This window comes from Hyperolius riggenbachi, chromosome 9, assembly GCF_040937935.1.
Source record: "Hyperolius riggenbachi isolate aHypRig1 chromosome 9, aHypRig1.pri, whole genome shotgun sequence".
In the NCBI taxonomy this organism is placed as follows: Eukaryota; Metazoa; Chordata; class Amphibia; order Anura; family Hyperoliidae; genus Hyperolius; species Hyperolius riggenbachi.
In genome coordinates this window covers 134,560,302-134,587,654 of record NC_090654.1, presented here as the reverse complement: position 1 = coordinate 134,587,654, position 27,353 = coordinate 134,560,302, and the positions used below count along the sequence as shown (strand labels likewise).

The following is a 27,353-nucleotide window of genomic DNA, read 5'->3' as shown; positions in this document are numbered from 1 at the left end:
TGGGGGGTATTAGGGGTAGGCACCACCAGTGGGGCGTCTTAGGGTTAGGCACCACCGGGGGGGGGGGGGGTGTCTTAGGGCTAGGGACCACCAGGAAGGTCTTATGGTAAGGCACCACCGGTGGTGGGGCCTTAGGGTTATGCACCACCAGGGGAGTCTTAGGTTTGGGTAACACCAGGGGGGGGGGGGGGGTCTTAGGATTAGGCACCACTGGGGGGGAAGTCTTAGGGTTAGGCACCACTGGGGGGGGGGGGGTCTTAGGGTTAGGCACCACCAGGGGAGGATTCTGTGTGTGAGTAGGGAGAAGTTAGGTCATAGTAATCTCTTTTCTTGGCTATACCAAAAAATAAAAATCTCGGCTATATCCAGCACCCTTTTATAGCCCCCCAAAAAATCTCGGCTATATCCGGCGCCCTTTTTCCCAGGCGTCCTTTTCAAATGAATGCCCCATGAAGTGGGAAGGCTCTGGATCTTATAGAGCCTTCCCTGTCCCCGCCTAGTGTTCCAGGCTGTCCTCCCCAAGTGCTTCTGAAGTGAGATGGCTCCATACTCTGCATCGTGTGCAGTATGGAGCTGGAAGCACTCGAGTCCCCAAGGATCCTAGATGGCATATTTTACCAGTTGGTCAAATGCGTGCAATGGGGGTTACAACGCTGAAACAAGGACACGGTGAAAGGACTGGGAATGCTCTATAGGATCCAGAACCTTCCCTCTCCCTAGGTGAGTATGCACATTTTTTGGCTTCAATTTTACTTTGATGCTTTACAAGATGTGCATGCTAACCAAGCCATCTGCATTAATGCATCCCTTATATCAGAGTTCCCCAACGCTGTCCTCAAGGCCCACTAACAGTACATGTTTTGCAGAAACCACAAATATGCACATGTGAGGTAATTAGTGTCTCAGCAGAGCTGATTACCTACATCTGTGGATTTCCACAAAACATGCACTGTTGGTGGGCCTTGAATACAGGGTTGGGAAACACTGCCTTATATGATCATGGAAAATGGCAGGGCTGTGTTTTTGGATCATGTTTACAATTTTGTTTTTCAAAATTTGCCAGTCAAAATAGAAGGTGGAACTCTAAAAATCAATGTACATTTCTGATATTTAATTTGTTCCGGTCATTTCTTCAACCCTAAAAAAATAAACAAAAATTTGTACCAAACTTACTCTCTTTAAATACATAAAATGTGTATAGAATGACGCAAGCCTAATGTTAAAAAGTAATTTGAAGATCATGTCATTAAATAAACAGTAGCTGCTGCAGCCATCTTGGTTATGGCTGTGGTTTTCTTTTTCCCTGCTCTCCCTTCTTCTGCTGTGCACTCTCTCTCTCACTCCAACCCCCAGCAAGGTCGGTCTGCCTGTCCTTGTCACTTCAGCACCTGGAAACTCGAACAGGAAGTGGCACCAATCTCGCCCCCCTCCTGCCGCCCTCTGTCTTTCCTCCCCGGATTTCCATTTCAATTCTAATTTAGTCCTTATGCTCCCGTCTGACCCAAGGTCAATGTGAGGCCTCCGTTTTGGCAGACTGACTTTCCACAACTTGAAATCATTTCATGTGAACAGTGGCATATGACAGTGGGTAAAATCCTTTTCAATCAGGTTTATTTACTGTGTTAATCACATATTTAAATAGGAGAATATAAACTATAACAAGCAAAATGTTTTCCAAACAAAATGTTTGATTTTTATTTTATTTTTTTCAGCTTCATTTACTGATTTATTTTTCTTTGCTGGAAAAAAAGAGCATCACTACAGGCTAAGTAAATAGATTTTCAGACTGATAGCCTTATGTTTATGCAATGTTTAAGCAATTTAACCAGACTAGGGTTGAGCTTAAAATGTACCTGAGACGGGGGATATAAAAAAATGTATACATACCTGGGGCTTCCTTCAGCCCCCTCCAAGCCGGATCACTTCCACGGTGCCATCCTCCGCTGCTTTCGGGCTGTGCATGCTCCCCCCGTCTCGCTCCCATGGTTGGAAGGGTCCTGCACCTACGCAATACTACTGTACAAGCGCAGAATGCCCCCGGCCACAGGAGCGCACAGCCAGCCTGCACCTGCACAGTATGACCCGGATCAGAAAACTTTCCAATTTGCGGAGGCTGCAGGCAGCGGAGGATGGCAACGTGGGAGCCATCTGGCCGGAGGGAGCTGGGGGAAGCCCCAGATATATATACATTTTTGATATCGCCCATCTCAAGTTTTCTTTAAATGTCTTGCCAGTTAAGCAAGTAGATGGTGATCTAAACAAATAATGGATTTTTATAGAACATAGTCTCTGAATCTAAAATACTACCTTGTACCGTATTTCATATCCTCTGACTATCATAAATCATAAATAAGTCAAAATTCTCACTGAGGCGCTACACCTGCTATTGCTGAAATTCTGTCTTATCCCCATTTTTATTGCCTGATGAAGCGGGCTGGGCCTGCGAAACGCGTTGCACTGTTTTGAGGTACTAATTAATAAATGTGACTACTATTCAGACAGTCTTTCGTGTCTGCTTTATGGAGGTAAGTCCACCGCTTCCTCCCAGCAAATTTTAAAGTTTTTATCCACTTTTATCCTGCTGGCGCCTCTGTTCTCCTACTGCTATACCATGTCCACCCCTGGTGGAGGGGTGATCTACCCCCTTTCGCATCTACAGAGAGCGACTTCTTATCCCTGAGTGAGGACAGGTCTAATCTCCTCACCTGCCTATACAGTGGTTGCCTGTGTGGTAACCCATGTTTGTGAGTATAATTTTCTCACGATAACCTTTACTTCATTTATGCTTAACATACTACACTATATTGGGCTCTCGGTTTCTCTACACTTTATTTTTGTAGCATTTTATGTTATTTATTTTTTTTAGTACTTGAATTTAAGATAAAAATAATGTGGTGTGCCCTTTTTATTCTTACTACTTCAAAAGGTATATTCGAATAAGAGTTACAGTTGTGTGAGTTGATCAGGTAGATTTCTCCTACAAATAAAGAAAATTACCTTTGTATTTTTTGGCACTAGGGATCCGGGTAAGTTTTGTGTCGAGTTCTTCCTCTGCTGAGATTTTCAACACTTTGGTCCTGTAATCGATGACCATGGTGAGGAGGTCAGGACGTCGAGAGATCTCAAAAATGTGTTCTATGTAGGAGAGGTTGTCTGGAAGGCAAAAGGGGCAAGTCAAATGTGCACACCATTAAACCCAAACTATAGAAAATAAATCAGACATGTTAATTCTGAAGCAGGTCATTTTGACGCCTGCTTGGCACACATGCTGTGCCGGAATTGGTTGCTGCAATAAAATCACCATAATTTGGGTGCCGACAAAAGCCAGACCCCAAATTCCATGCAGAAAAGGAAAATAAAATGGGCAATCTGTAGGAGAATTTTTATTTTCCAGGAATTATCTAGCACAGGGAGAGCAGTCTGCTTGTTTTTTCCTGCACCCAAATGACAGCCGCCGGGAACATATGTATGTGAAAATCTGCTTCCACGGGAATCAAAATTTGCAGGGGCTTTATTACAATTTTCCAAGAATTAATCTGATTTTAGAGTTGCTAATTAATGAACTAGTAGCTTCTTTTATTAACGAACTTCTGGTTAATTGATCAGCAGCATGTTAAAGGGACTCCGAGCAGTGCAGAAACTATGGAAAGATGCACATCATTTTAAAGCTCTCTTTCTCCTCTTTCCAATGATATATAAACCACCACCCTACGTCTTTTAGTTTTCGCTATTTTCGCGATTGAAATTGCAGCGGCCGCGATTTCGATCGCGAAAATAAAGAAAACTAAAAGGCATAGGGCAACGATTTAGGTGTCGTCAGAAAGAGGAGAAAGAGAGCTTTAAAATGATATCCATCAAGCCATAGTTATATTGTATTACACAGGACGACACTTTCCCCAGTGTCAGCAGCTCCATTTTGCTGAATGCAGCTGCTGACTTTGACAAAAAGTCGCCCTGTGTAATACAATATAACTATGGCTTGATGGATATCATTTTAAAGCTCTCTTTCTCCTCTTTCTGACGACACCTAAATCGTTGTCCTACGCCTTTTAGTTTTCTCTATTTTCGCGATCGAAATCGCGGCCGCGGCAATTTCAATCGCGAAAATAGTGAAAACTAAAAGGCGTAGGGTGGCGGTTTATATATCATTGGAAAGAGGAAAAAGAGAGCTTTAAAATGATGTGCATCTTTCCATAGTTTCTGCACTGCTCGGAGTCCCTTTAAGTTTAGGTTCTCCACGCAAAATCTCCAATTCCGTTGCAATTGGAATTTGCATATTCAACAGATTTGGTCATCTGCACTGTGAGCTAGTTAATGAAAATGAATGACCATTCTGGAGTTCTTCCCTTTTCCTGCCTCTCCTCCCTTTTTCATTCCTTAATCCCCGTCTCCCTCTCCTCCCAGCCTTCCTTTATCTTACTTCCTTCCAGTTCCATATTCTCTTACCTTTCCCTGCGTTCCTATCATCCTTTTTCCATCCCTTTCTTTTTATGTTTTCCTTCCATTCACATTTTGGTTTCACTGCTATCTCTCCTTTTCCTTCCACTCAATCCTCTCTTATCCTTCTATACGCTTTGATTTTTATGATTACTTTCCAATAAATATCATTTTCTTCCTTTCCCATTACTCCTTTCCCTTCCTATCCTTCTCTTCCATTTGTACCTTTGTCATCCCATCCATTGCTATCCTTCTTTTCTTTCATTTAATTTTTATTTTTTTCCCTTCTATTCCTGTTTTTATCTTCCAATTCTATTTTTCTTATCCTTCACTTAGCGTGTTCCCCGTTCATACATACCTTTCCCTTTGTTACAAACATTCTCTTTCTATGATTCTCACAAAGGGGGTAAGATGCCCCCTTTGTGCTTGTTTCCCTCCTTGTGGGGGCTTAGTCTGGTCACCATGTGGCTGATGCCACATGTCAGTTCCTTACTGCTTTTTTGCAAGAGTGCGACTATCACCACCCTGTCTGGGTACCCGAGTGGAGTCAGGTTTGTGAATTTCCACCTGCTTCCAGTAGCTGGTGGCTCCCTATGCAACCTCCCTTTGTGAGAATTAATTTCACCTAATTTTAATTTTTATATACTTTGCGACGTACCACATCATTTGGGCTCCTGTTGTCTCTGTGGGGATTTTTTTTTTTTACAGTGCTTTGCTCACCCTTCCACATATTTCTATGGTTCTACCCCTTTCCCTTCCCTCATTTCTCCACTTCCTCTCACGGTTTTCTATCTTAATTTTCTTTCCATAAGAAACAAATTCAGCGCAGTGTTGTGGCACAATGCATCAGCTCTCTGGATGCTTTCACTAAAGGCCAAATGTAAGATCTACTTTTACATTATAGTTAAGGTAACATAACTTTTTAAGGTGACCATCAGTTAACAGTGATGATCTGCTGAGGGCAGAGATGTCACCAATCCCCTTACTGTGCATTGGATCTAATGCCGCTAGACAGAAAAGGTTAAAGACGCTTCACTGTACTGTCAGTCCTGCAGAGACAAGCTGGATGTTTGCTGTGTTTGTCTTTGTGACATATGGTACAAAGCACCAGTTGTTGGGCCAATAATGGATCCAGCTTCTGTGGATTGTTCTGTCTTGACAAAAGGCTATCCCCTATTTGTTCAGTTCAGCCTTTGGGTCATAGAACTTTCCTCCTTCCTTCCACATTGAGCTGGTGAGGCCCTTTGAGCATATCTCTTTTCTCAGGTCTCTTTCCTCCAGCTGAATGCATGCTGGTGTATTTCATGTGATGTATTATTATTACTCACACATCAGTGTTCAGCGACACTGCAATGTTTCTAGAAACAAGGCCTGACTGCCCAATCACTCTTCATCAATAATACAGTATAGAGGACAAACCATGTCTATTCGTGGTGCTCCTACATTCTAAAACATACAAAAAGTTATCCCTCCAAATTAAAGGGACTCCGAGCAGTGCAGAAACTATGGAAAGATGCATACCATTTTGAAGCTCTTTCTCCTCTTTCCAACGACACATAAACCGCTGCCCTACGCCTTTTAGTTTTCGTTATTTTCGCGATCGAAATCGCATTTGCTAAAAATAGCGAAAACTAAAAGGTGTAGGGCGGCGGTTTATATATCGTTGGAAAGAGGAGAAAGAGAGCTTCAAAATGGTATGCATCTTTCCATAGTTTCTGCACTGCTCGGAATCCCTTTAAGTGCAATGTGTGTGATAAGGACCAAGCAGATTGCCATGTCTGGTTCTCTTTTTCTGCTACTTGCTGTTTCAGGATCTGGCCCATTCCCCACCCCGGTGTTTTTTTTCTCTTGATCCAATAAGTGACTTAGATGTGAGAAGTTTTGAAACATCCAAAATATAATTTAGCTCATAATGCAATTTTTTTTTTCTTGCATTTGAGGAAGTTTTGCTTTCATGTTTAGTTTTGACCTCTTTTTCTTTTCATTTTATATCTTCGGACTCCTCTATTAAAAGAATCCTAGCTTGATGACCTGTCCTCCTGCATAAAAAAGTAACCTCTGTGTATGCATCTATGAATTCTCTTGTCCTAATCTCTCAATCACCCTCTCCTCACATCTGTTTCTTCCCTTTCTGTCTGTCAGGAATCTGTTCTTTCCTCCAAATGGGCCGATCCTGTGCCATTGCTGGTGCTGGTGCTCACTTTCCCAGGGGTAGCTCTGGGGTGCAGTTCCCCAACCTACCAGTCCACACAGTCCCAGTCTGAAGGCGTATGTCTGCAATTCACCATCTAGTGGTGAATTTAGTATTGCAGCCTCAGTTATGTGTCCTATCTGAGAATCCTTATGCTGGATACACACCATGCGTTTCCGCCGATTCGATTCGATATCGATTCGATTATTTCCGACATGTCCGATTCAAGCTTCGATGGATCGTTAGGTTGATTTGCCGTACTTTACATGGCAATCGACCTAAAAATCATCGAAATTCGTTCGGAAATGCTCGTAAATAATCGAATCGACGCGTATCGACGGACGCATTCGACGCGGAAACTCATGGTGTGTATCCAGCATTACATAGTCTTGGTGTATCTGATTGTCCTCACCACATATAGCCGCCCTCTGTCAGTGTGCCTGTGGTAGTGTTCTCTTGCCTGTTCTGCAGTCTAACTTTGTATCTGATCCTCTGGATATATGCTAAAGGTGTCCATTATGGATACAATCGAACCACTTGAGGGACAACAGTATATTCACTGAGTTTGCCCTTCTCCTACATAAATGTAAGATTGTGTAATTGATGGGATGATGTCACCTTCAATGATTTTATGTGTATGACACCTGAGTTTTGAATCCAGTAACGTGTTTGCTCAATCCCCTGTACTATCCAGGATCTGTTCTCCTGTATATGAACTCTGGCTTGCTTTTTGGATTCTGCGGCATCTGGTCTAGGAGTGTATTGGTCTCCCCAGCCTCAGATTCTATACTTTACAGAAACAAGCCCTGGAGGAAACTGCAGGCAGAAGCATTTTGTGTCTCCTGTTAAGGTGTGGGATTGTAGGTAGTTAGAGATTTCAGTGGATTCTGGGGTATATGACTTAAATGGAGACTGATGTACGCCCAGCAACTTGTAAGCCTCGCCCACATGGCATATTGCCTGGCGGCGATCGAGACCCTATCTTTTGGGTGACATTTGCAGGGTCAAGGTTGTACAGATGTGTTGCTAGCCTACAGGCCAGTGACATATTCTGTTGCTGTGTGGGGGGAAAAGGGGGAAGGGTGAGAGGGCCAATAGAGTGGCGTGGGTGTGACGTTGAGCAGGAACTAGGTGAGGAGAAAATTGCTCTAGGCCAGTGCTCCACTGAAGCAATACACCAGGCGGATCACTGGTTTCGGCTGCGGTACACATGCTGGATTCTCGGCTGAGGAGGTAGTTATTGTCTGCCTGGCCCAATCTTCATCTAGCATGTATACAGGGCTTAACACTATAATATCCTTTCTGTTGTCCCACCCCTTTTACCTACCTAGTTTTATTCACTTGCCTGTCTCTCAGCTTGCACCCCCCTCCCTACCCTTCCCCTCAATTGTGTCTTCCTCTCTCTGCCTTTCTTTCCTCTTCTCTTAGGGAATCCAGCTCATTGACATGCATGTTGGTTGTTCAGCTCACATGTGCTGCTCTCTCTTCCACTAAACTGAAAGATGAAAACACAAATTGCTTGCAGTAAGGCAAGGCTTCTTGGTGTTGCTAGGGAACCAGCCTGATAACCACTAGATGAAGAGAGAGGAAAAGGTCACCCAGCTTCAGCACTCCACTACAGACACAAATGTCACTTTAATTATCGTGTGTCCAGAACAATCTCTTGTGCAAACTAGACTGCTGACTGTGTGTAAAACATTTGCCCTCTTGATTCAGGTGGGCTAACAGAGCATCCTCCATCCCCCAACCCCTAACTGCAACAAAATATCATTTGTCGAAATCTGTTCATAATCGCACTTAAGTAAAATGTAAAAAAACAAACCATCCACACTGACACATAAATTACTCTACTCATTCAGGCTTCTGCCATGTGATTGGTTGGTTGTACATACATTCATAATTTTGATGACTGTCTCCTGCATGGCTGTAATATTTAGGAAACAGTTTGTTGGTGTTCTTGGAACCTTAAATGTAAATGTAACGATCGGTGAAGCGCAGAGAGGATCTGATTACCGGTGATCTGCAGTATCACTGGGAATACAGATGTATACCAGATTATAAGTGATCTGCAGTATCATCGATAATCCGATATACTAGCTAACCTCTGTTCACCTGAGTAGAGTGTAGTGTTTAGTGCAGCCTTTCTCAACCTTTTTACCCTGGAGGAACCCTGAAAATAACTTTTCGATCTCAAGGAACCCCTGCAAACAATTTTGGAATCTCGAGGAACCCTGCATTTATTTTTCCTGAGGCATGGTCTTTAAAAGTAGGTGAGGCTGTTAATTTCACTACCCCCTATTACACTGCCACTCATTATACTGTGCTCATTATTATTCTGACCCCCAATTGAGTGCTTCTTTTTACAGTACCACCTATTATAATGTTCTCTATTATACTTCCCCCACGATGGGGGAAAATGCCAAGGAAACCCTGCAGAGTCCTCAAGGAACCCTGGGGTTCCAGGGAACCCTGGTTGAGAAAGCCTGGTTTAGTGTAACAGTAACACTTAGAGGACTAGGCCTCAGTGCAGCAAGGAGTACTGCACAGATTCCTTCCGCAGACCTGAGCTCTCCAAGACGGGAGGAGTCAGACTGACAGTAGGAAGGATTGTCTGAAAGTGACACTCAGGAGGAGATGTCACTGACAGGACGAGGAACCGCCTCCAAGGGTAAGGTCGGTTCTCGAGGTCGGACAAGCCAGGTCGTACACACACGGACAGATGAAGTACAGGTTCAGAAGGCAGAGGCGGAGTCTAGGTACAGGCAGGGTTCGGCAACAGGGTATCAGAAATATCGAGGTACAAGATCTGGAGGCAGAAACAGAGTCTAAGGACGAGCCGGGGTTTGGCAACTGAGTATCAGAAATATCGAGGTACAAGGTCAGAGTTCAGGAGGATAGTCAGGCAGGCAAAAAGTCATAACAGATAATCACAATCAAACTAGTACTTTAGCTATCAACAGAATCTAGCTAAGTGTAGGATTACAGCTCCAGCTGGTCCCGGCACACTTGCGGATCTGACTACGGATCTGGGTGCTCCCACATGTGATCGCAACGCCAGACACCTAACAACTGAACAGCTGGCAGTATATATACACGGAGGCCTCTCCAGTACCTCCCTAAGTGCTGGACCAATCAGGAGAGGGGCCAGAGTCAGCTGACCAACCTGGTCAGCTGACTCACTTCTGGCTGGCATATATGCTCTGCCTCCGTGCGCGCGCGTCATTCTTACCCTAGAGGGACTACGTGTCCCAGCTACCCCAACACCGCTCTGCGGTGTTGCAGCCAGAGGGCCATGCGCGCTAACCGCCGCGTCCCGCCAAGCTCTGCACGGGGACAGCCGCCTCAGACTGAGTGGAGGCGGCTGACTCCCCGTGCTCTGCCACGCTAGATGTGGAAGCAGCCGCCCCGCTCTGAGAGCGAGGGCTGTGCTTCCACGTTTTCTAACAGTAAATTTTCTGAAAACTGCGATATTTAGATGAGGAAATAGGACTGTACCATCATAGCCTATGAATTACTAAAGTGCGCTTATAATTATCCTCCTTACTTGCTTTGTTTATTTATAGTTAACTTCACGTTTAAGGGCTTTTCCCCTTAAAAACCAGAGCAATTTTCACATTTCAGCACTGCGTCCATTCATTCGGCAATAACTTTATCACTACTTATCATAGCTAAATGGGTACATTGTTTTTTTTTAGGTTTTCTTAGGGTGGTACTTTTTGCAAATAATTTTTTTTTACTTTATATGCATTTTAAAGGAAATAAAAAGGAAAATTATTAAATGCATTATTTCTCAGTTTTCAGCCATTATAGTTTTAAAATAAAACATGCTATTGTAATTAAAACCCACACATTTTATTGGTCCCAGTTAATACAAAGTTTAAAGTATGTCCCTGAAAGTTCAAACACACTAGAAGCCTTTTCTAAGCACTAGTGATTTGAAAAAGCTCTTACTAATGCAATGCTATGCGGGATTTTTGTAAAATCACATCCCCCAAGTGGGATCACACTCATAGCATTACAAGAGCTTTTCAAATCACAAAGTGCTCAGAAAAGCGCTCCTAGTGGGTTCCAGGCCTAATACAACGTATGGCGACAATATTTTATTTGGAAATAAAGGTGCATTTTTTTTTTCCATTTTTTTCGTTTTTCTCATTGTGCTTTATCAATAATTACAAGCTCTTTAAGTTCTGTCACTTTAGTTTTGTTTTTTTACAATCCAGTTATATTTGGGGACAGGGAGGTAGCAGAATGGGTTAATGGGCAGGTTATATGGATAGGAAATTTGTATTTTATTTTTTGTAATATTTGGCCACTAGACACATTTTCCTGTCTGGTTAGAACAGAGCTCCATCTGCTAGCAGGAAATAAGTTACTGTCATTTACAGTGCTTGTTGCAATAGTAATAATTGTAACATTGACACTTAGATTGGCTTTGGGAATGTATGTTCCCATTCACCACCCTGTGCACTACTGCGGGAGGCCGCGGGCACGCACGTGTGCACTGGGCATAAACCATGAGGGACTAGTATCTACACCCCTGGGAGCTCCAGTGTGGTTTTCAAAGATGTAGATACTTGTCCCAGGGAAGGACAAATGGTTAAAGCACCATTTGTGGGAAATGGACCTAATGCTTGGTAGCCTTTGAGTGAGCCAGGTGCTAAAGAAGACTAGGGCCATTGATGCCTTTTCAAAGGATCAGGCAAGGCGAGTCAACAGGGAATACCATCAACGCTCAGATAATGCCTTTAGGGCCTGGGATGTGTTGTGGTTTTCTGTAACCCATGTAAAAGTGTGATCTGCAAGGACAAGAGAAGTGCATAGAAAGCACTATTTGATGAGTACAATGAAGCATTTAGCAAAAATGTGTTATGGTAACGCATTGATGTAAGAATTTTAAGTGCAGTGTAAATCATGTATGCAATTTTCTAAATGTGTAGAATCGCAATGGCATGCAATCGGATGTGCTTTTACCATATATTGTAGGGAGCTTCCAGCAGTAATGCACATCCTGTTATGGCAATGAGAAGGACTCACAGTAGGAGCTGGGCAAAGGTGATAGAGCAGATAGTCAACTGACGTGATGGAAGAATCGCACAACACAAGAACACATATAGATTTTTGCATTTGATTCCCTGTAGATTTGATAACTCTGAATCGGATGGGAATAAATTCCTTTAATTGTTTAAGGTATATGTAACGATCGGTGTCAGCACACAGAGAGAATCTGATTATTGGTGATCTGCAGTATCACCAAGAATACAGATTATACCTGATTATTGATGATCTGCAGAATCACTGATAATCCAAGTATACTAACCTCTGGACACCTATATAATGTGAGTGTTTGGTGCAACAGTAATACTTTGAGTAAGACCACCCGAGGAGCAGGTGGTCTTTGGCAGTACAGGCGATACTGCCTTTTGGGAAACACAAAAACCTTCCAGCGGCCTGAGACCTCCAAAGGGGTGGAGTCCCAGGGTGAAGGTTGGAAGGACCTGAGAGTGAGTGACACCTGACAGGTGGACGTCACTAGCAGGTCTGGAGACTATCTCTGAAGGAGGGAGATAGCTCTCTGGGTCGGGCAAGCCAGGTCGGCAACACACAGACAGATAAGGTACAAATGTAGAAGACTGATTCGGTATCCAAGGCAAGCAGGGTTTGGCAACAGGTAATCAGATATACGTAGGTACCGAATCAGAAAGCAGAGGGATAGTCAGGAATGCAATAAGTCATAACAGATATCAACAATGCCCAGTCTTGGGTGTGAGGTCCGTGGTCTCTACACCCTGGAACTAGTCTGAAGTATAACAGAATGATAACACAGAATCCCTAGTCTTGGGTGTGAGGTCCGTGGTCTCGGCACCCTGGAACTAGTCTGAAGTATACACAATGATAACAGAGGTAATCTGGCTCAGTGTGAATTCCCAGGTCCTCCTGGTTCTAACACACTGTTGGATCTGACTAAGGTCTGAGTGCTTCCACGTAAGTGTTCGCAACGGCAGACAACCTGAAAGTGACCAGCAGTGACTATATATAGCGCAGCGCTCTCTGGCGCCACCCATCAGCGATCAACCAATAGCTACTTGCCTTGAGGTCAGCTGACCAACCTGGTCAGCTGATCCATCCTCGTTTGTCATAAAGGTTCTGGCTCTCAGCGCGCGGGCGTATTCCTCAACCTGTGTGGACTAACAGACCCAGCCACACCAGACGCACGCTGCTGCGGACAAACCGCCGCGCTGGACGCGGAATCAGCCGCCTTGCCGCCAGTACACGCGTCGGCTTTTCCGTGTTTTCTCATAGTACCCCCCCCCCCCTGAGGAGTGGACTCCGGACACTTCCCACCAGGCTTTCCAGGGTGCAGGTCATGGAATTCCTTCTTTAATTCCTCTGCGTGCATACGACAGTCTGGCACCCAAGTTCTCTACTCTATGCCATATCCCATCCAGTGAACCAGATACTGCACGGAGTTCTGCACAAGCCGTGAGTCCAGAATCTTTTCAATCTCATACTCGGGTTGATCATCAATCAACACGGGGGGGGGGGGGGGGGGCGGAATCCACGTGCACCGCCGGCTTGAGTAAGGACACATGAAATGATCTCACACCACGCATGCTGGTAGGGAGGTCAATGGCATAAGTGACATTATTGATCTTTCTGGTCACTGGAAAAGGACCCACAAATCTAGGGCCTAGTTTGGGTGACAGTTGTTTTAGAGCCAAATGTCGTGTAGACACCCAGACCAAGTCCCCTGGAGAGAATTCCCACTCTATGGAACGTCTCTTGTCAGCCTGTTTCTTCTGATTCTGAAAAGCCCTCCCCAAATTTGTCTTAACTATTCCCCAAATTTGCTTCAAGGACCTCTGCCAATTCTCCAGGGCTGGAAATGGAGTAAAAGCCACTGGCAATGGGGCAAACTTAGGTGACCTTCCCGTAACCACCTGAAATTGGGAAAATCCTGAAGAGGAGCTTTTCAGATTGTTGTGTGCAAATTCTGCAAACGGCAAGAATTTAACCCAGTCAGTTTGTGCATCTGCAACATAACATCTTAGAAACTGTTCCAGGGATTGATTGCCTCTTTCGGTCTGGCCATTGGTCTGTGGGTGGTAGCCTGATGAAAATGAAAGAGCCATGTCTAGCTGATGGCAAAATGCCCTCCAAATTTTTGATACAAATTGGACTCCCCGATCAGACACTACATTTTCCGGAATGCCATGCAGCCGGAAAATGTGCTGGATGAAGAGATCAGCCAATTCCTGGGCCGAGGGGAGTCCTTTCAGAGGGACAAAATGGGCCATCTTACTGAATCGATCGACTACCACCCAAATGACCGTCATGCCCTCAGACCTGGGGAATTCGCCCACAAAATCCATGGACAAATGGGTCCAAGGTTCACTCGGAACTGGTAAAGGCTGCAATGTTCCAACAGGTGCCTGACGAGAAGGTTTGCTTCTAGCACACACTGCACACTCTCTCACAAACTCCTTACAGTCTGTTGCCAATGACGGCCACCAAGCACATCTAGCAAGTAGATCCTGGGTTCTGGTGGCCCCAGGATGCCCAGCATTCTTGTAGGAATGGAACAGCTGCAACAGTTGTAGGCGAAAAGGCAAGGGTACAAACAAAACCCCCTCAGGCTTCCCCTCAGGCACATCTTGTTGGAATGGACTCAGAGTGACAGTCCAGTCTTTCCAGGTTTCAGTGGCTGCCAGGACCATTTTTTGCGGTATAATGGTCTCAGGGGCTGAGGGCTGCGCTGTCTCGGGTTCGAAACACCTGGATAAGGCATCAGCCTTGATGTTCTTACTACCAAGGGTATACGTGATTACAAATCTGAATCTCGAAAAGAATAACGACCACCGGGCCTGTCGGGGGCTAAGTCTCTTAGCGCCCTCAATGTATTCCAAATTTTTGTGGTCAGTGTAAACTGTAATGGTGTGTTCTGCCCCTTCTAGCCAATGATGCCATTCTTCGAAGGCCAACTTGATGGCTAGAAGTTCCCGGTTGCCTATATCGTAGTTTTTCTCTGCGGGTGAAAATCTACAGGAAAAATAGGCACAGGGGTGAAGTTTCCCCTGCAAACCAGACCGCTGAGACAGCACAGCCCCTACCCCTACCTCTGAGGCATCAACCTCCACGATAAAGGGAAGGTGACGTCTACATGTCTCAATATGGGTGCAGAACAGAACAAGTGGAGAAAGCAGCATGGGCCTCTGGGGACTAGTGGTGAGTGTCTGCCCCTTTTTTGGTGAGACTGGTGAGAAGCGAGATCACCGTAGAGTACCCCTTTATGAACCTCCTGCAGTAGTTGGCGAACCCCAGGAACCTCTGGAGTGCCTTCAGTCCCACAGGCTGAGGCCACTCCAAGACAGCAGAAACCTTTCCAGGGTCCATAGAGAGGCCAGAGGTCGAGATTATGTACCCCAGAAAGGTGACAGAATGCATTTTTCCAGTTTAGCATACAGCATATTCTGTCTTAACTTCCGCAGTACAAACCCAACATGTTTCCTGTGTTCTGAGAGGTTGGAAGAAAAAATCAGTATATCGTCTAAGTATACCAAGACGAATTTGCCCAACACCTCTCTGAACACCTCGTTAATCAGCTCTTGGAAGACGGCCGGAGCGTTACACAACCCGAAGGGCATCACCAGGTACTCGTAATGCCCGTCGGGTGTGTTAAAGCCCGTCTCCCATTCATCACCATCCCTGATGCGCACAAGGTCGTATGCACCCCTCAAATCCAGCTTCGAGAAAATCTTAGCATTGGTGACCTGGGTAAACAAATCGTCAATTAAAGGCAAAGGGTAACGATTTTTTACTTTGATCTTATTCAAGCCCCGATAATCGATGCATGGACGGAGGCCTCCATCCTTCTTTTTCACGAAAAAGAACCCTGCCCCTGCTGGTGACCGAGAGGGACGAATAAAACCCATAGCTAAATTTTCTCGGATATATTCTTGCATGGTCAATTTCTCTGGCCCAGACAGATTATAGAGATGACCTCTAGGGGCGCATACAACCAGACTTGAGATCGATGGGACAATCAAAAGGGCGGTGAGGAGGGAGTTTATCTGCTGATTTGGGGCTAAACACGTCCGCAAATTCTGAATACTGGCTTGGCAAACCCTCCACTTGAATCTTGGTGTTACCCAAGGTTACCTTCGCTAAACAATGATGCTGACAATGGGTAGACCAGCTCATTAGCTGACCTGAAGCCCAATTGATCTGAGGAGAGTGAAGTTGTAACCATGGCATGCCAAGAATGATCGTGGAAGTTGTCATTCGCAAAACCAGAAATTGTAAACTCTCTTTGTGTAACACCCCCACCATAACCCTTAATTCTGGGGTCTGAGACAGAGGGTATTCACTCTGCAGAGGAGAGTCGTCCACTGCAGTGACCAGAATCTGTTGATTCAAAGGAGAAATAGGAATCCCCAATTTCTTAGCAAATTCGTAATCCATAAAATTGGCTGCTGAGCCAGAATCTAGGAAGGCCTCAGTGGCCACTGTTTGATCTCCCCAAGATATAGTACAAGGGAGGAGCAAACGTTTATCGTCTAGAGGTAAAGATTGCGCGCCTAGGGTATTACCTCCGACTACACCTAGGCGGCAGCGTTTCCCGACTTCTTGGGACAATTCTGCACTCTGTGACCCTCCTCTGCACAGTATAAACAGAGCTGTTCCGTTTTTCTGCGATTCTGCTCCACCCGGGACAATTTCGACCGATCAATCTGCATTGGTTCCGGTGGGGGTGAAACGGGTGGAGGAGAGGCGTAGGAAACATATCTCACATTGTTCCTACCCCGAGTCTGTTTCCGGTAACGTAGACGACGATCAACCCTGATAGCTAATGAAATGGCCTCCTCAATAGGTTTTGGCTCAGGGTGACCCAGCATTAGATCAGATACTGTGTCTGACAACCCTGACAAGAAACAGTCCAGAAGTGCAAATGAATCCCATCTAGCTGAAACTGCCTATTTTCTGAACTCAGCTGCGTAAACTTCAACTGGATCCCTGCCCTGCCGCAAAGTCTTGAGCTTCCGCTCAGCGGTAGAGGCGATGTCATAAATTATAGCCATAGCTTTAAAAAATTCCTCAACCGATGCTAGGGCCTGATTCCCTGTCTGAGGACCATATGCCCAGGTCTGGGAATCCCCTGACAGCAGAGTCTTAATGAACGTAATTCTCTGTGCCACGGTTCCCGACGAATTAGGTCTCGACTCAAAGTATGACAACACTCGATTTCTAAAATTCTGAAAGTTAGATTTGTGACCAGAAAACTTTTCGGGCACAGACATACGTAAGTCTGTACCTGGAGGAGATCGCACTATATTCACAGCCGTCTGTAGGACTTGTGCAGACCCAGACAAAGCGTTGATCTGGGTCTGATGACTGTACAGCACTTGGATGAAATTTTCCACAGAGGTGGTGAGTGCATCAAGATGGCTGGTAAGTGCGTCCATTTGGTTTTGTCTGCCGTTCTGTAACGATCGCTGTCAACACACAGAGAGAGTCTGATTATTGGTGATCTGCAGTATCACCAAGAATACAGATTATACCTGATTATTGATGATCTGCAGAATCACCGATAATCCAAGTATACTAACCTCTGGACACCTATATAGTGTGAGTGTTTGGTGCAACAGTAATACTTTGAGTAAGACCACCCGAGGAGCAGGTGGTCTTTGGCAGTACAGGCGATACTGCCTTTTGGGAAACACAAAAACCTTCCAGCGGCCTGAGACCTCCAAAGAGGTGGAGTCCCAGGGTGAAGGTTGGAAGGACCTGAGAGTGTGTGACACCCGACAGGTGGACGTCACTAGCAGGTCTGGAGACTATCTCTGAAGGAGGGAGATAGCTCTCTGGGTCGGGCAAGCCAGGTCGGCAACACACAGACAGATAAGGTACAAATGCAGAAGACTGATTCGGTATCCAAGGCAAGCAGGGTTTGGCAACAGGTAATCAGATATACGTAGGTACCGAATCAGAAAGCAGAGGGATAGTCAGGAATGCAATAAGTCATAACAGATATCAACAATGCCCAGTCTTGGGTGTGAGGGTCGTGGTCTCTACACCCTGGAACTAGTCTGGAGTATAATATGATGGTACAGAGTATTCCTAGACTTGGGTGTGAGGTCCGTGGTCTCGACACCCTGGAACTAGTCTGGAGTATAACAGAATGATAACACAGAGTCCCTAGTCTTGAGTGTGAGGTCCGTGGTCTCGACACCCTGGAACTAGTCTGAAGTATAACAGAATGATAACACAGACTCCCTAGTCTTGGGTGTGAGGTCCGTGGTCTCGACACCCTGGAACTAGTCTGAAGTATAACAGAATGATAACACAGAATCCCTAGTCTTGGGTGTGAGGTCCGTGGTCTCGACACCCTGGAACTAGTCTGAAGTATACACAATGATAACAGAGGTAATCTGGCTCAGTGTGAATTCCCAGGTCCTCCTGGTTCTAACACACTATTGGATCTGACTAAGGTCTGAGTGCTTTCAGGCAGGCAACCTGAAAGTGACCAGCAGTGACTATATATAGCGCAGCGATCTCTGGCGCCACCCATCAGCGATCAACCAATAGCCACTTGCCTTGAGGTCAGCTGATCCCTCCTGGTTTGTCATAAAGGTTCTGCCTCTCAGCGCGCGCGCGTATTCCTCAACCTGTGTGGGCTAACAGACCCAGCCACACCAGACGCACGCTGCTGCGGACAAACCGCCGCGCTGGACGCGTAATCAGCCGCCTTGCCGCCAGTACACGCGGCGGCTTTTCCGCGTTCTCTCACAGTATATCATTTTTTGAATCTATTTTGACCAAAGAAACAATTATACATATTAATCCTTTAATCGATCCTTCTGCAATGTGTCACCAATTCTCTGTGTCTTGATAATTCTGGATTCCCTTCTCAACGTTACTTTCTACTTCATCTACCAGGTCATTCATAAAAATTTGGAGAGTACTGGACCCGGTACTGACCCCTGTGTGACCTCACTGTGAACAGTCATCCATTTTGAATAGGAAAATCCATTGACCCCAACTGTTTTGCTTTCTGTGCATTAGCCAGTTCCTTATCCATGCACACAGATTTTTCCTTAGTCCTTGAATCTTCAACTTCCACACCAGACTATTGTGTATGGAAGGCAAAGTCCAAGTATATCACATCTACAGCATTTCCAATATCCACATTAGCATTCACCACCTCATACAAACTCAGCATGTTAGTCAAACAAGATCTGTCCTTAGTAAAGTGTTTTATCTGTTTTTAAGCTACTTAATTTACTAATGACAAATCACTTGTAAATTAACTGGTTAGATGCCTGGACACTGGTCAGGTTGCATAAATAATTGTCTGTGCTGTAAGCTGCAATCGTCACACAAATTCAGATCGTGTCCTCCTCGTTACAATGTACACTGAAGAGATGACGAAATCCAGGCACCAGTAGAAGCCCCTCCCATACAGCATTAAAGCTGACTTGGGGCTTATTCTCATCATAGAGTGCATCTGCAGAAGTTTAAAAAAAAAAAAAAAAACTACAATGCTGCTGCATGCATTTTGACTATGCACCCCAGACCATGTTTTCATTTTATTTGCATGCATCATATGCATTTCTAGTGGCATTTACAATTCCAGATTCATTTCTATAAAGGAGGCCCTGGAAACCCACATGGGAATTGTGTTTGTGCGTTATAATGCATTTGTCAATGTGTTTTGTTTGGGAAAAAAAATCTTATTAAAATCCAAACTTAGTTTGTCTATTTAGTGCCTGATTGGAGTGTGTCGCCACACTGTAAATACACCACAAAGCAGGCTGAGAGTGACAGTATTTTTTTCAGCCACATCCTGGGCATAGGCTTTCCAGCATTCATGACAACAATCTAAGTACCAGCCATCTAAAGAGGATATTGATCTACCATCGTGTTTCACAACCCATACACCAGATCAGCAGTGTAGCTGTGATGCTAATATTTCACCTTCTGCAGTGCTTCTGACAGACACAAAGGGAAAACACATGAGAATTTACTGTAGTGTTACAGAAGCAGATTTTAAATAAGTTTTTATACTTCAGTGCATGGAGAAGTGGCTAAATTACTTTTTAAATCACCTTTTAAAAAGTAAAATTATAAATTGCATAAATATTTACAGAAAAAGAATCACTTACCAATTTAACAATGTAGTTACAAAATGCGATTAAATAAATGAAATCTGAGTACTTAAAGAGGAACTCCAGTGAAAATAATGTAATAAAAAAAGTGCTTCATTTTTACAATAATTATGTATAAATGATTTAGGGCTGGTGCACACCGAGCGGCTTTTTCAGCGTTTCTGCAGCCGCTTGCGGCTGCGGATCCGCTTGGTCAATGTATCTCAATGGGAAACGCATACTCCTGGGGTAAGGCATTTTTTGGATTGCGGGTGCGTTTCTGCCTCAATGTTAAGTATAGGAAAAACGCAAACCGCTCTGAAAAACGCCTGTTCAGAGCGGTTTTGGCGGCGTTTTTGTTACAGAAGCTGTTCAGTAACAGCTTTACTGTAACAATATATGAAATCTACTATACTGAAATCCGCTGCAGCAATCCGCAAAACGCTAGCAAAACGCCATAGAAAAATAAGAAAAAGCGTTTCAAAATCTGCTAGCATTTTGCGGATCTGCTAGCGGTTTTTGGTGTGCACCGGGCCTCAGTCAGTATTTGCTCATTGTAAAATCTTTCCTCTCCCCGATTTACATTCTGACATTGATTACATGGTGAGATTTTTACTGTGGGCAGGTTATGTAGCTGCTGTTAGCTGTTTTGGCTGTTAGAGACAGCTGTAAACAGCTAATTCCTGTCTGTAAACATTGTTACATTGTGGCAGTTTGCCCAGAGTACCGCGGTACTCAGAGCTTCTTGTGGGAGGGGTTTCAGCACAAAATCAGTTATACAGCGCCCCCTGATGGTCTGTTTGTGAAAATCATTATATTTCTCATGTAAAAGGGGGTATCAGCTACTGATTGGGATAAAGTTCAATTCTTGGTTGGAGTTTCTCTTTAAAGTTTCCCTTTTGCCAACAAGATGATTATGGAGGCTAACTGGCCAGAGGGTTGGCATAGTTTTTAGTGGGGCAGAAAAACAGGGATGGTCCCAGTGTTGCAGCCTGTCACAGAAAGGAGTGGGCTGACCCTGGGGTGTGTTTATCTGGTTCATTGCCTATGATTGAACACACCATGTTTGTCAACATTTTATCAATCATTTTTGCTCCATATTTCCCTTTTGGAATGTGACAACTAAAGGGTAAGGAATAATACTCAGCATACATTAGAAATGCAATATGTAAGACTCGGTGAGGCTCTTGCAATGTAAAATCCTCATTCATTTAGAACAAATATTTTAGCAAGAAGACAGCATTCTCATTTAGAAATATGAATCTGAAAATTAGTACAATTAATCTGATGCCACGGCAGTACATGTCAGAGTGACCGATGTCTGACATGACTTGTGAGTCTTGTGTCAATCGTATGATCCACTGATCAAGGTGTAGTTTGGGGAACACCTATAATCCACTTACAGCCCACCTACAATGGGAGGTGACTGACCAACACTTAGCACAGGAAATTTACTGTATATATGATGTATCTGTAATGTTGTTAATATATTTTTGCTGCTGCCTGATGATGATTATGCAACGAAGATGAACACTGAATCCTTGTATTGCTAATGCCAATAAAACTTCCTATATGTTCCAGAGTCTGAAGACCTGTGTCTCTGCTAACAGCTGTGAGAACTTTCCAAAGATCAGACTTTAAGGGGTTGCAGATCCAGTTTGTGTAAAATGCTTTCATTGCTATATCCAGATTTGTGCAGTAAGCAGATGACCACTCTTTTAATAAATATATAATATAATCTATCTCACGTTTATAGCATTTTACCACACCCATGCATTGGTTCTGTTATGGCCCACTAGAATGTGGATTACAGCTCAATTTTTATGACAAGGGTAATAAACTTTACTGAGAGAGTGCTCTGATGTCCAGATACCTTTTCTCTAGGGAAGGAATGTAAACATTCCACAGCGATAGCTAGCAAATACTTAAAGGAGAATATTAATGAGAGGTATATGGAGGCTGCCATATTTATTTCTGTTTAAGAAATACCAGTTGCCTGGCAGCCCTGCTGATCTATTTGGCTGTAGTAGTGGCTGAATCACACCAGAAGCAAGCATGCAGATAATCTTGTCAGATTTGACAAAAATGTCAGAAACACCTGATCGGCTGTATGCTTGTTCAGTGCCTATGGCTGAAAGTATTAAGCCGCATCTACACGCGTAGATGCGGCGGCGATGTTCCTTATCAATCGAGCCGCTGATGCGGCTCGATTGATAAGATCCGACAGGACGGATCTCCCCACCGCCAATTCCCTGCTCGCCCCCCGCAAGGGGACAATGGCAAGGAATCGAGCGGAAGATAAGTGGCGCCGGCGGGGACAAGCGGGGAATCGAATCCGGCGCACGCGCGGCGAGCGGGGATGTGGAAGAGGCGATCCGGCGGCTAATCGAGCCGCCGGATCGGAGCCTCATCTACCCGTGTAGATGAGGCTTTAGAGGCAGAGGATCAGCAGGACAGCCAGACAACTGCTATTGCTTAAAAGGAAATAAATATGGCACCCTCCATATACCTCTCACTAATATATATATATATATATATATATTCCTGAAAAAATACTATATATTTAATTGATCATATAAGGAATGGAACTGGGTACTTTTGTTTACAGGTAAATGTGGTTTTCACATGAAACTCTCCAACATTAAACAAACATTACAACATCAGAGAGGGGTGGACTGATCCACTCAGATTAGTTTTTGCATAAGCCACCCCACTATGGCATTTTGTGCTGTTTATTAACTGTTGTGTTGCTGTTGTGCTATTGCTGATAGACAAAATGTAAATATGTAAGAGGAAAAGATAGTTGGATTGAGCTAGGGCTGCAAGCTGGAATTAAATATCCATTTAGTAGATAACAAAGGGTTAAATGTTTTCTCACAGTAACATCGCCAACAGTGGACCCCGGGAGCACATCAGAAAAATATTGGCATGGCAACTGGAAGCTGCTGCTTGATGCTGACCAGCACTGGTGAGTTTGGATGGAGGGGTCTCAGTGTGAATATGCGCCTCCCCCCACCACGCTCATGCTGGGCCTCAGGGTGTCTGCAGAGACATTTCTGTAATTGCTGCGTTTTCCACTAATGGATCCAAGCACTGCGAGCGCTTTCTGTTTTGTCTAGAAAAACAGCACAATTCTCACCATGGCATGTTGAAGCCTTTTTTTCTTTTCCTTTTCTTATGTGCGAAAATTCAGACAGATGTTTTTTGTTTTTTTTACTGAGAAGTAATCAGTAGGTACTTAATGGCAAAGCTCGTCACAAAACATAACAACTGGACATTCTATTTACTAAGCTTCCAGATGGAATATTCAGATTTGTGCCTAGAGATGGGCTCAAACAAGATTTAAAGGACAACTGAAGTGAGAGGGGTAGGGAGGCTGCCTTATGCATTTCCTTTTATGCAATACCAGTTGCCTGGCTATCCTGCTTATCCTCTGCCTCAAATACTTTCCCTGAACAAGTATATGCAGATCAGGTGTTTCTGCCATTATTGGCAGATTTGACAGGATTAGCTGCATGCTTGTTTCTGGTGTTATTTGGACACTACTGCAGCCAAATAAATCAGCAACGCTGCCAGGCAACTGGTATTGTTTAAAAGGAAATAAATGTTAGCCTCCATATTTTTCTCACTTCAGCTGTCCTTTAATTCACTGAAAAAGACAATAGACTTTTGGACTTTAACCTGACCACTTCTAAAGCTGTACTGTTCCAATAGCGTATACTTATTAGATATTGTTTTCATTATACAGTATCCTGAAATCTGCTGTACAAGAGTCTTCATTTCTCCTGCCTGACAGTTTCTAAATGAGAATATTCAGAGCCATTCACAGCTACATTCACTGAGTGGTATTTCCTCTCAAACCAATTTGATCTGCTCCTTAAGCTAAGTACACACATGAGATAAGTCTGGAAAATGAAAGCTCAAAGACCAATTTTACCACCTTCCATGTAGTATGAGGGCCAACAGATTTTGAATACTATATATTAATAAATCTTTTGGTGCATACCCACGGCGCAATATTTTTGTCGATGTTACACGACATTGGGCAACATCGTTTTAACAAAAGCATGTTAAGGGCCCTTTTCCGCTAGGAGTGTTTGCAATGCTGAATCGCAAAATCGCTAGCGATTTTTAAATCGCTAGGGTTTGCTAAATAACATAGGAATCACGGTAGGTATTTTCCACTACCGCAATTCGATTTTTACAAAAGCGTAATTGCACTGCAGAGCAATTTTTACTGCGATTTCGTAATTGTGCAAAAAAAAATGAGGGACTTGCTGATTCGCAAACGCTAGCATTTAGTACTATCGATTGCTAGTGGAAAAGGGCCCTAACCGATGTTGGCCCCGTGGCTATCGCGCATTGCTATGCAACGGACACTGAGGATCGGATAGTTAAGATTCCCGACGACTCAGCGCAAAGTAAAGTGATCACTTACTTCCCTTGGTGCCTGTTGTGTAACGCCGCATGACGTCAGGAGCAGGAAGAGGCGTCGCTTGACGACCGTCATCAAGCAGACGTTTCACAAAAGACCTCAAAAGAGCCAAACGAAAGATATTTATCTCACAATCTTTCAGATTCATGCGGGTGGATCTGATCTTCAGATGACAGTCCGTTAAACAAGTTGAGTAAGAGATCTCCAGATATTATAGACTATAGCTTCAATTCATCAAAGGCTGTTCAGTAAAAAAAAGTCCTTAAAATATCGCATTCGGCATTTTAGACTTTTTTTTTTGCTAATAATTCATGAAGATGTGGTAGAAGTCACAGGTAATTTTATCAAAGCCCATTGAAAAAACCTGTTCAAAACAGCATAAAAGTCTCTGTTACATGCTATTTTTAGCGCAAAGGAAGCATTACAATAATAAGAGGTATCCCGACATCCCTTTAGATGTACATGTTTGTTATACTGCCTCTGCTCGCTTTGAATCTGTCCATTAGTTTTTCTCAACATTTTATTTAGTTGCCACAGCTTAGATGAACTTCCAGGAGACATTGCACATGCTTAGGTGCTTTCCCCACTAGCTCCTCCACATCTTTAAACAGGAACCTGTGAGATTAAGGCCTCTTTCCCACCAGGACGTTGCGTTTTAGGGGACGTTATAAGTCGCATAACGTGCCCCTAACGCAACGCCCGGTGGTGTTGGTGGAGGACGCTACCTAGAGCTGCGTTATGCAGCTCTTGGTGCGCCTTTTTTGTGCTATAGACTGCGGAGACCACGTGATCCGCATCACGTGGACCTGCCAGCCAATCGCCGCACAGAGCGGCGCTCTAGGAAGTAAACACTGCACGTCACACCGTGCAGTGAATATTAATCAGCCATGTGGCTGGCCGAGGAGGAGGAGGGGAGACCTCCAACATTACTGAGCATGTGCAAACAGTCTAACGCGGCTTAGCACATAAGGCACAGCATGCAGCACTTTAACCTGACGTGCAGCGTTACACTGTGACGCATCGTGGGCACTGTGAACAGCCCATTGATTTTTCATTACTGTGTGGTGGGCTGCGTTACAGGCTGCTCTAACGTGCGCCTGTAACGTCCCACTGTGAAAGTGGCCTAAATGGCCGAACACCATCTCTGCTCGCAGCCTGGGGGATAGAAAAACTAGACCTGCTGAAGAAGCCAGCGGGTCTTATCAGATCCGATCATTGGGCCTTGCAGGAGACAGGGGCTGTTTCTATTGTCTCCCTACTCCTGTTAGTCATTGGGATATCCACACAGAAGACATTTAAAGCTGGTTTTCGCCACCTCGGAGCTGCTGGTAATGATTGAACTTGATATCGCATGCTTTAACCTGGATGAATTGATATTTGTTGAGGGCTTTACCGCACAAGTTGGTAATTTACCTCACCTGCCTGAAAGAGTTAAACATCAGGCATGCAAGTGACAATTTCTGTCCGGATCGGACTGGGTCAGACTATAGCATAAAGGCCCATACACACCACGTCGGATTTCCGCGAACGACGGGTCGTTTGAACGTCCCGTCGTTCGCCCGCTGAATCGGGCGTGTGTACAGACTATCGTTCGTTTGATAAGAGTGAGTTTGAGCGATCCGCCGGGCGGATCGCTCAAACCCACTCTTATCAAACGATTTAGCGGGGCGAACGACGGGACGTTCAAACGACCCGTCGTTCGCGGAAATCCGACGTGTGTATGGGCCTTAACCCTCACTGATAAGTAATTACAGCCATAAAAACACTTTCCTGTCAGTAAATGGCTTCTGAGAGCAGGAAAGATTTGAGCTCTAGCATACTTCAATAAAGTGCCATTGAGCAGAGACAATGAAACAGTAAAAACTAGATTTAAATCTAAAAGAAAACTGAGATATCTAAAAAAGTCATTTTTAGATGGAGGATAGCTACAATTGTTTTTCTCATCAGTTTTCTCCTCGGTTTAAAGTGGACCCAAATTAAAAATACAATATTTCAGAAATAAAATCTATTTTCTAAATTATAATAATAAATGGCAGTCTTTTTTCAGCTGCATGATGACAAATATAAAATATTTTACATTTATTGGAGGAACCCCTCCCTTCCTTTCATATTGCCGGGACAGAATCCGGCAGACTGGTGGAGTAGATGGTGTCCAGCAAAGGAGGAATTGCTAATGGCTGCCACCTGTATAACCCTAGTTATGAAAAGAGAAGGGTGAAAAGCATGCACTGAAATGCTCATAGGCTTGAAGGAATGTTTATTTATCTTTGTATTTGTCAGAGTGGTGCAACTAAATATTTTGAATTAAAAAAAATGTTTGGTTTGGGTCCGCTTTGAAGGGGAACTGAAGAGAGAGGTGTATGGAGGCTGTCATGTTTATTTCCTTTTAGACAATACCAGTTGCCTGGCAGCCCTGCTGATCCTCTGCCTCTAATACTATTAGCCATAGCCCCTGAACAAGCATGCAGCAGATCCGGTGTTTCAGTGGTTCAGACTTATAAGTCTGATCTGACAAGACTAGCTGCATGCTTGTTTCTGGTTTTAATCAGATACTACTGCAGAGAAATAGACCAGCAGGGCTGCCAGGCAACTGGTATTGATTAAAAGGAAATAAACATGACAACCTCCATATACCTCTCTCTTCAGTTCCCCTTTAAATGTTACAATTAATTATAAAAATTGGTTGTAATTCTTGAATTGAAAAGAGATTAAAAATTGTATGGTGTGTGGCCACCTTTATGAGGAGGGAAGCAGGCAGAAACACCAGGACAAAACAAATCTTTCTAGCCTCTCATTTGTTATACAGCCACCTGTAATTTAATGATAGTTTTCAAGCAGGCATGGTCGGAATAGCCGATTTCCGTTTCCGGCACAATTCCGCATTCCGACATATAGCAATTCCGTTACCGTTCCATTCCGACGGTATACCGGGACAGTTCCGCGGAATTCCGATTTATACGGAATTCCGTCGGAAAAATTTTAAAATCTCTCTCTCTCTTCTTCTTCCTCTTCCTCCATCCAATGCAGTAGGGAATTGCAGATTTTCAAAACAGCTTATATACCATAGCTGGGATTTGAACCCAGAACCTAGTGTGTAGTAGGTACCTGTCTTACCCTCTAGACCATGACCCACACTACATGCGAAAGC

At 44.2% G+C, this 27,353-nt stretch overlaps 1 protein-coding gene across 1 annotated transcript in view; it reads right to left on the bottom strand.

Annotated features, from left to right (window-relative positions):
• PEA15 (proliferation and apoptosis adaptor protein 15) overlaps window positions 1–27,353 on the bottom strand; it is a 165,464-nt gene that overhangs the window by 6,900 nt on the left and 131,211 nt on the right. The window contains exon 3 of the mRNA XM_068253545.1: window positions 2,998–3,153. Coding sequence (XP_068109646.1) covers window positions 2,998–3,153 — 156 coding nt within the window. The remainder of the gene's footprint in view (window positions 1–2,997; window positions 3,154–27,353) is intronic.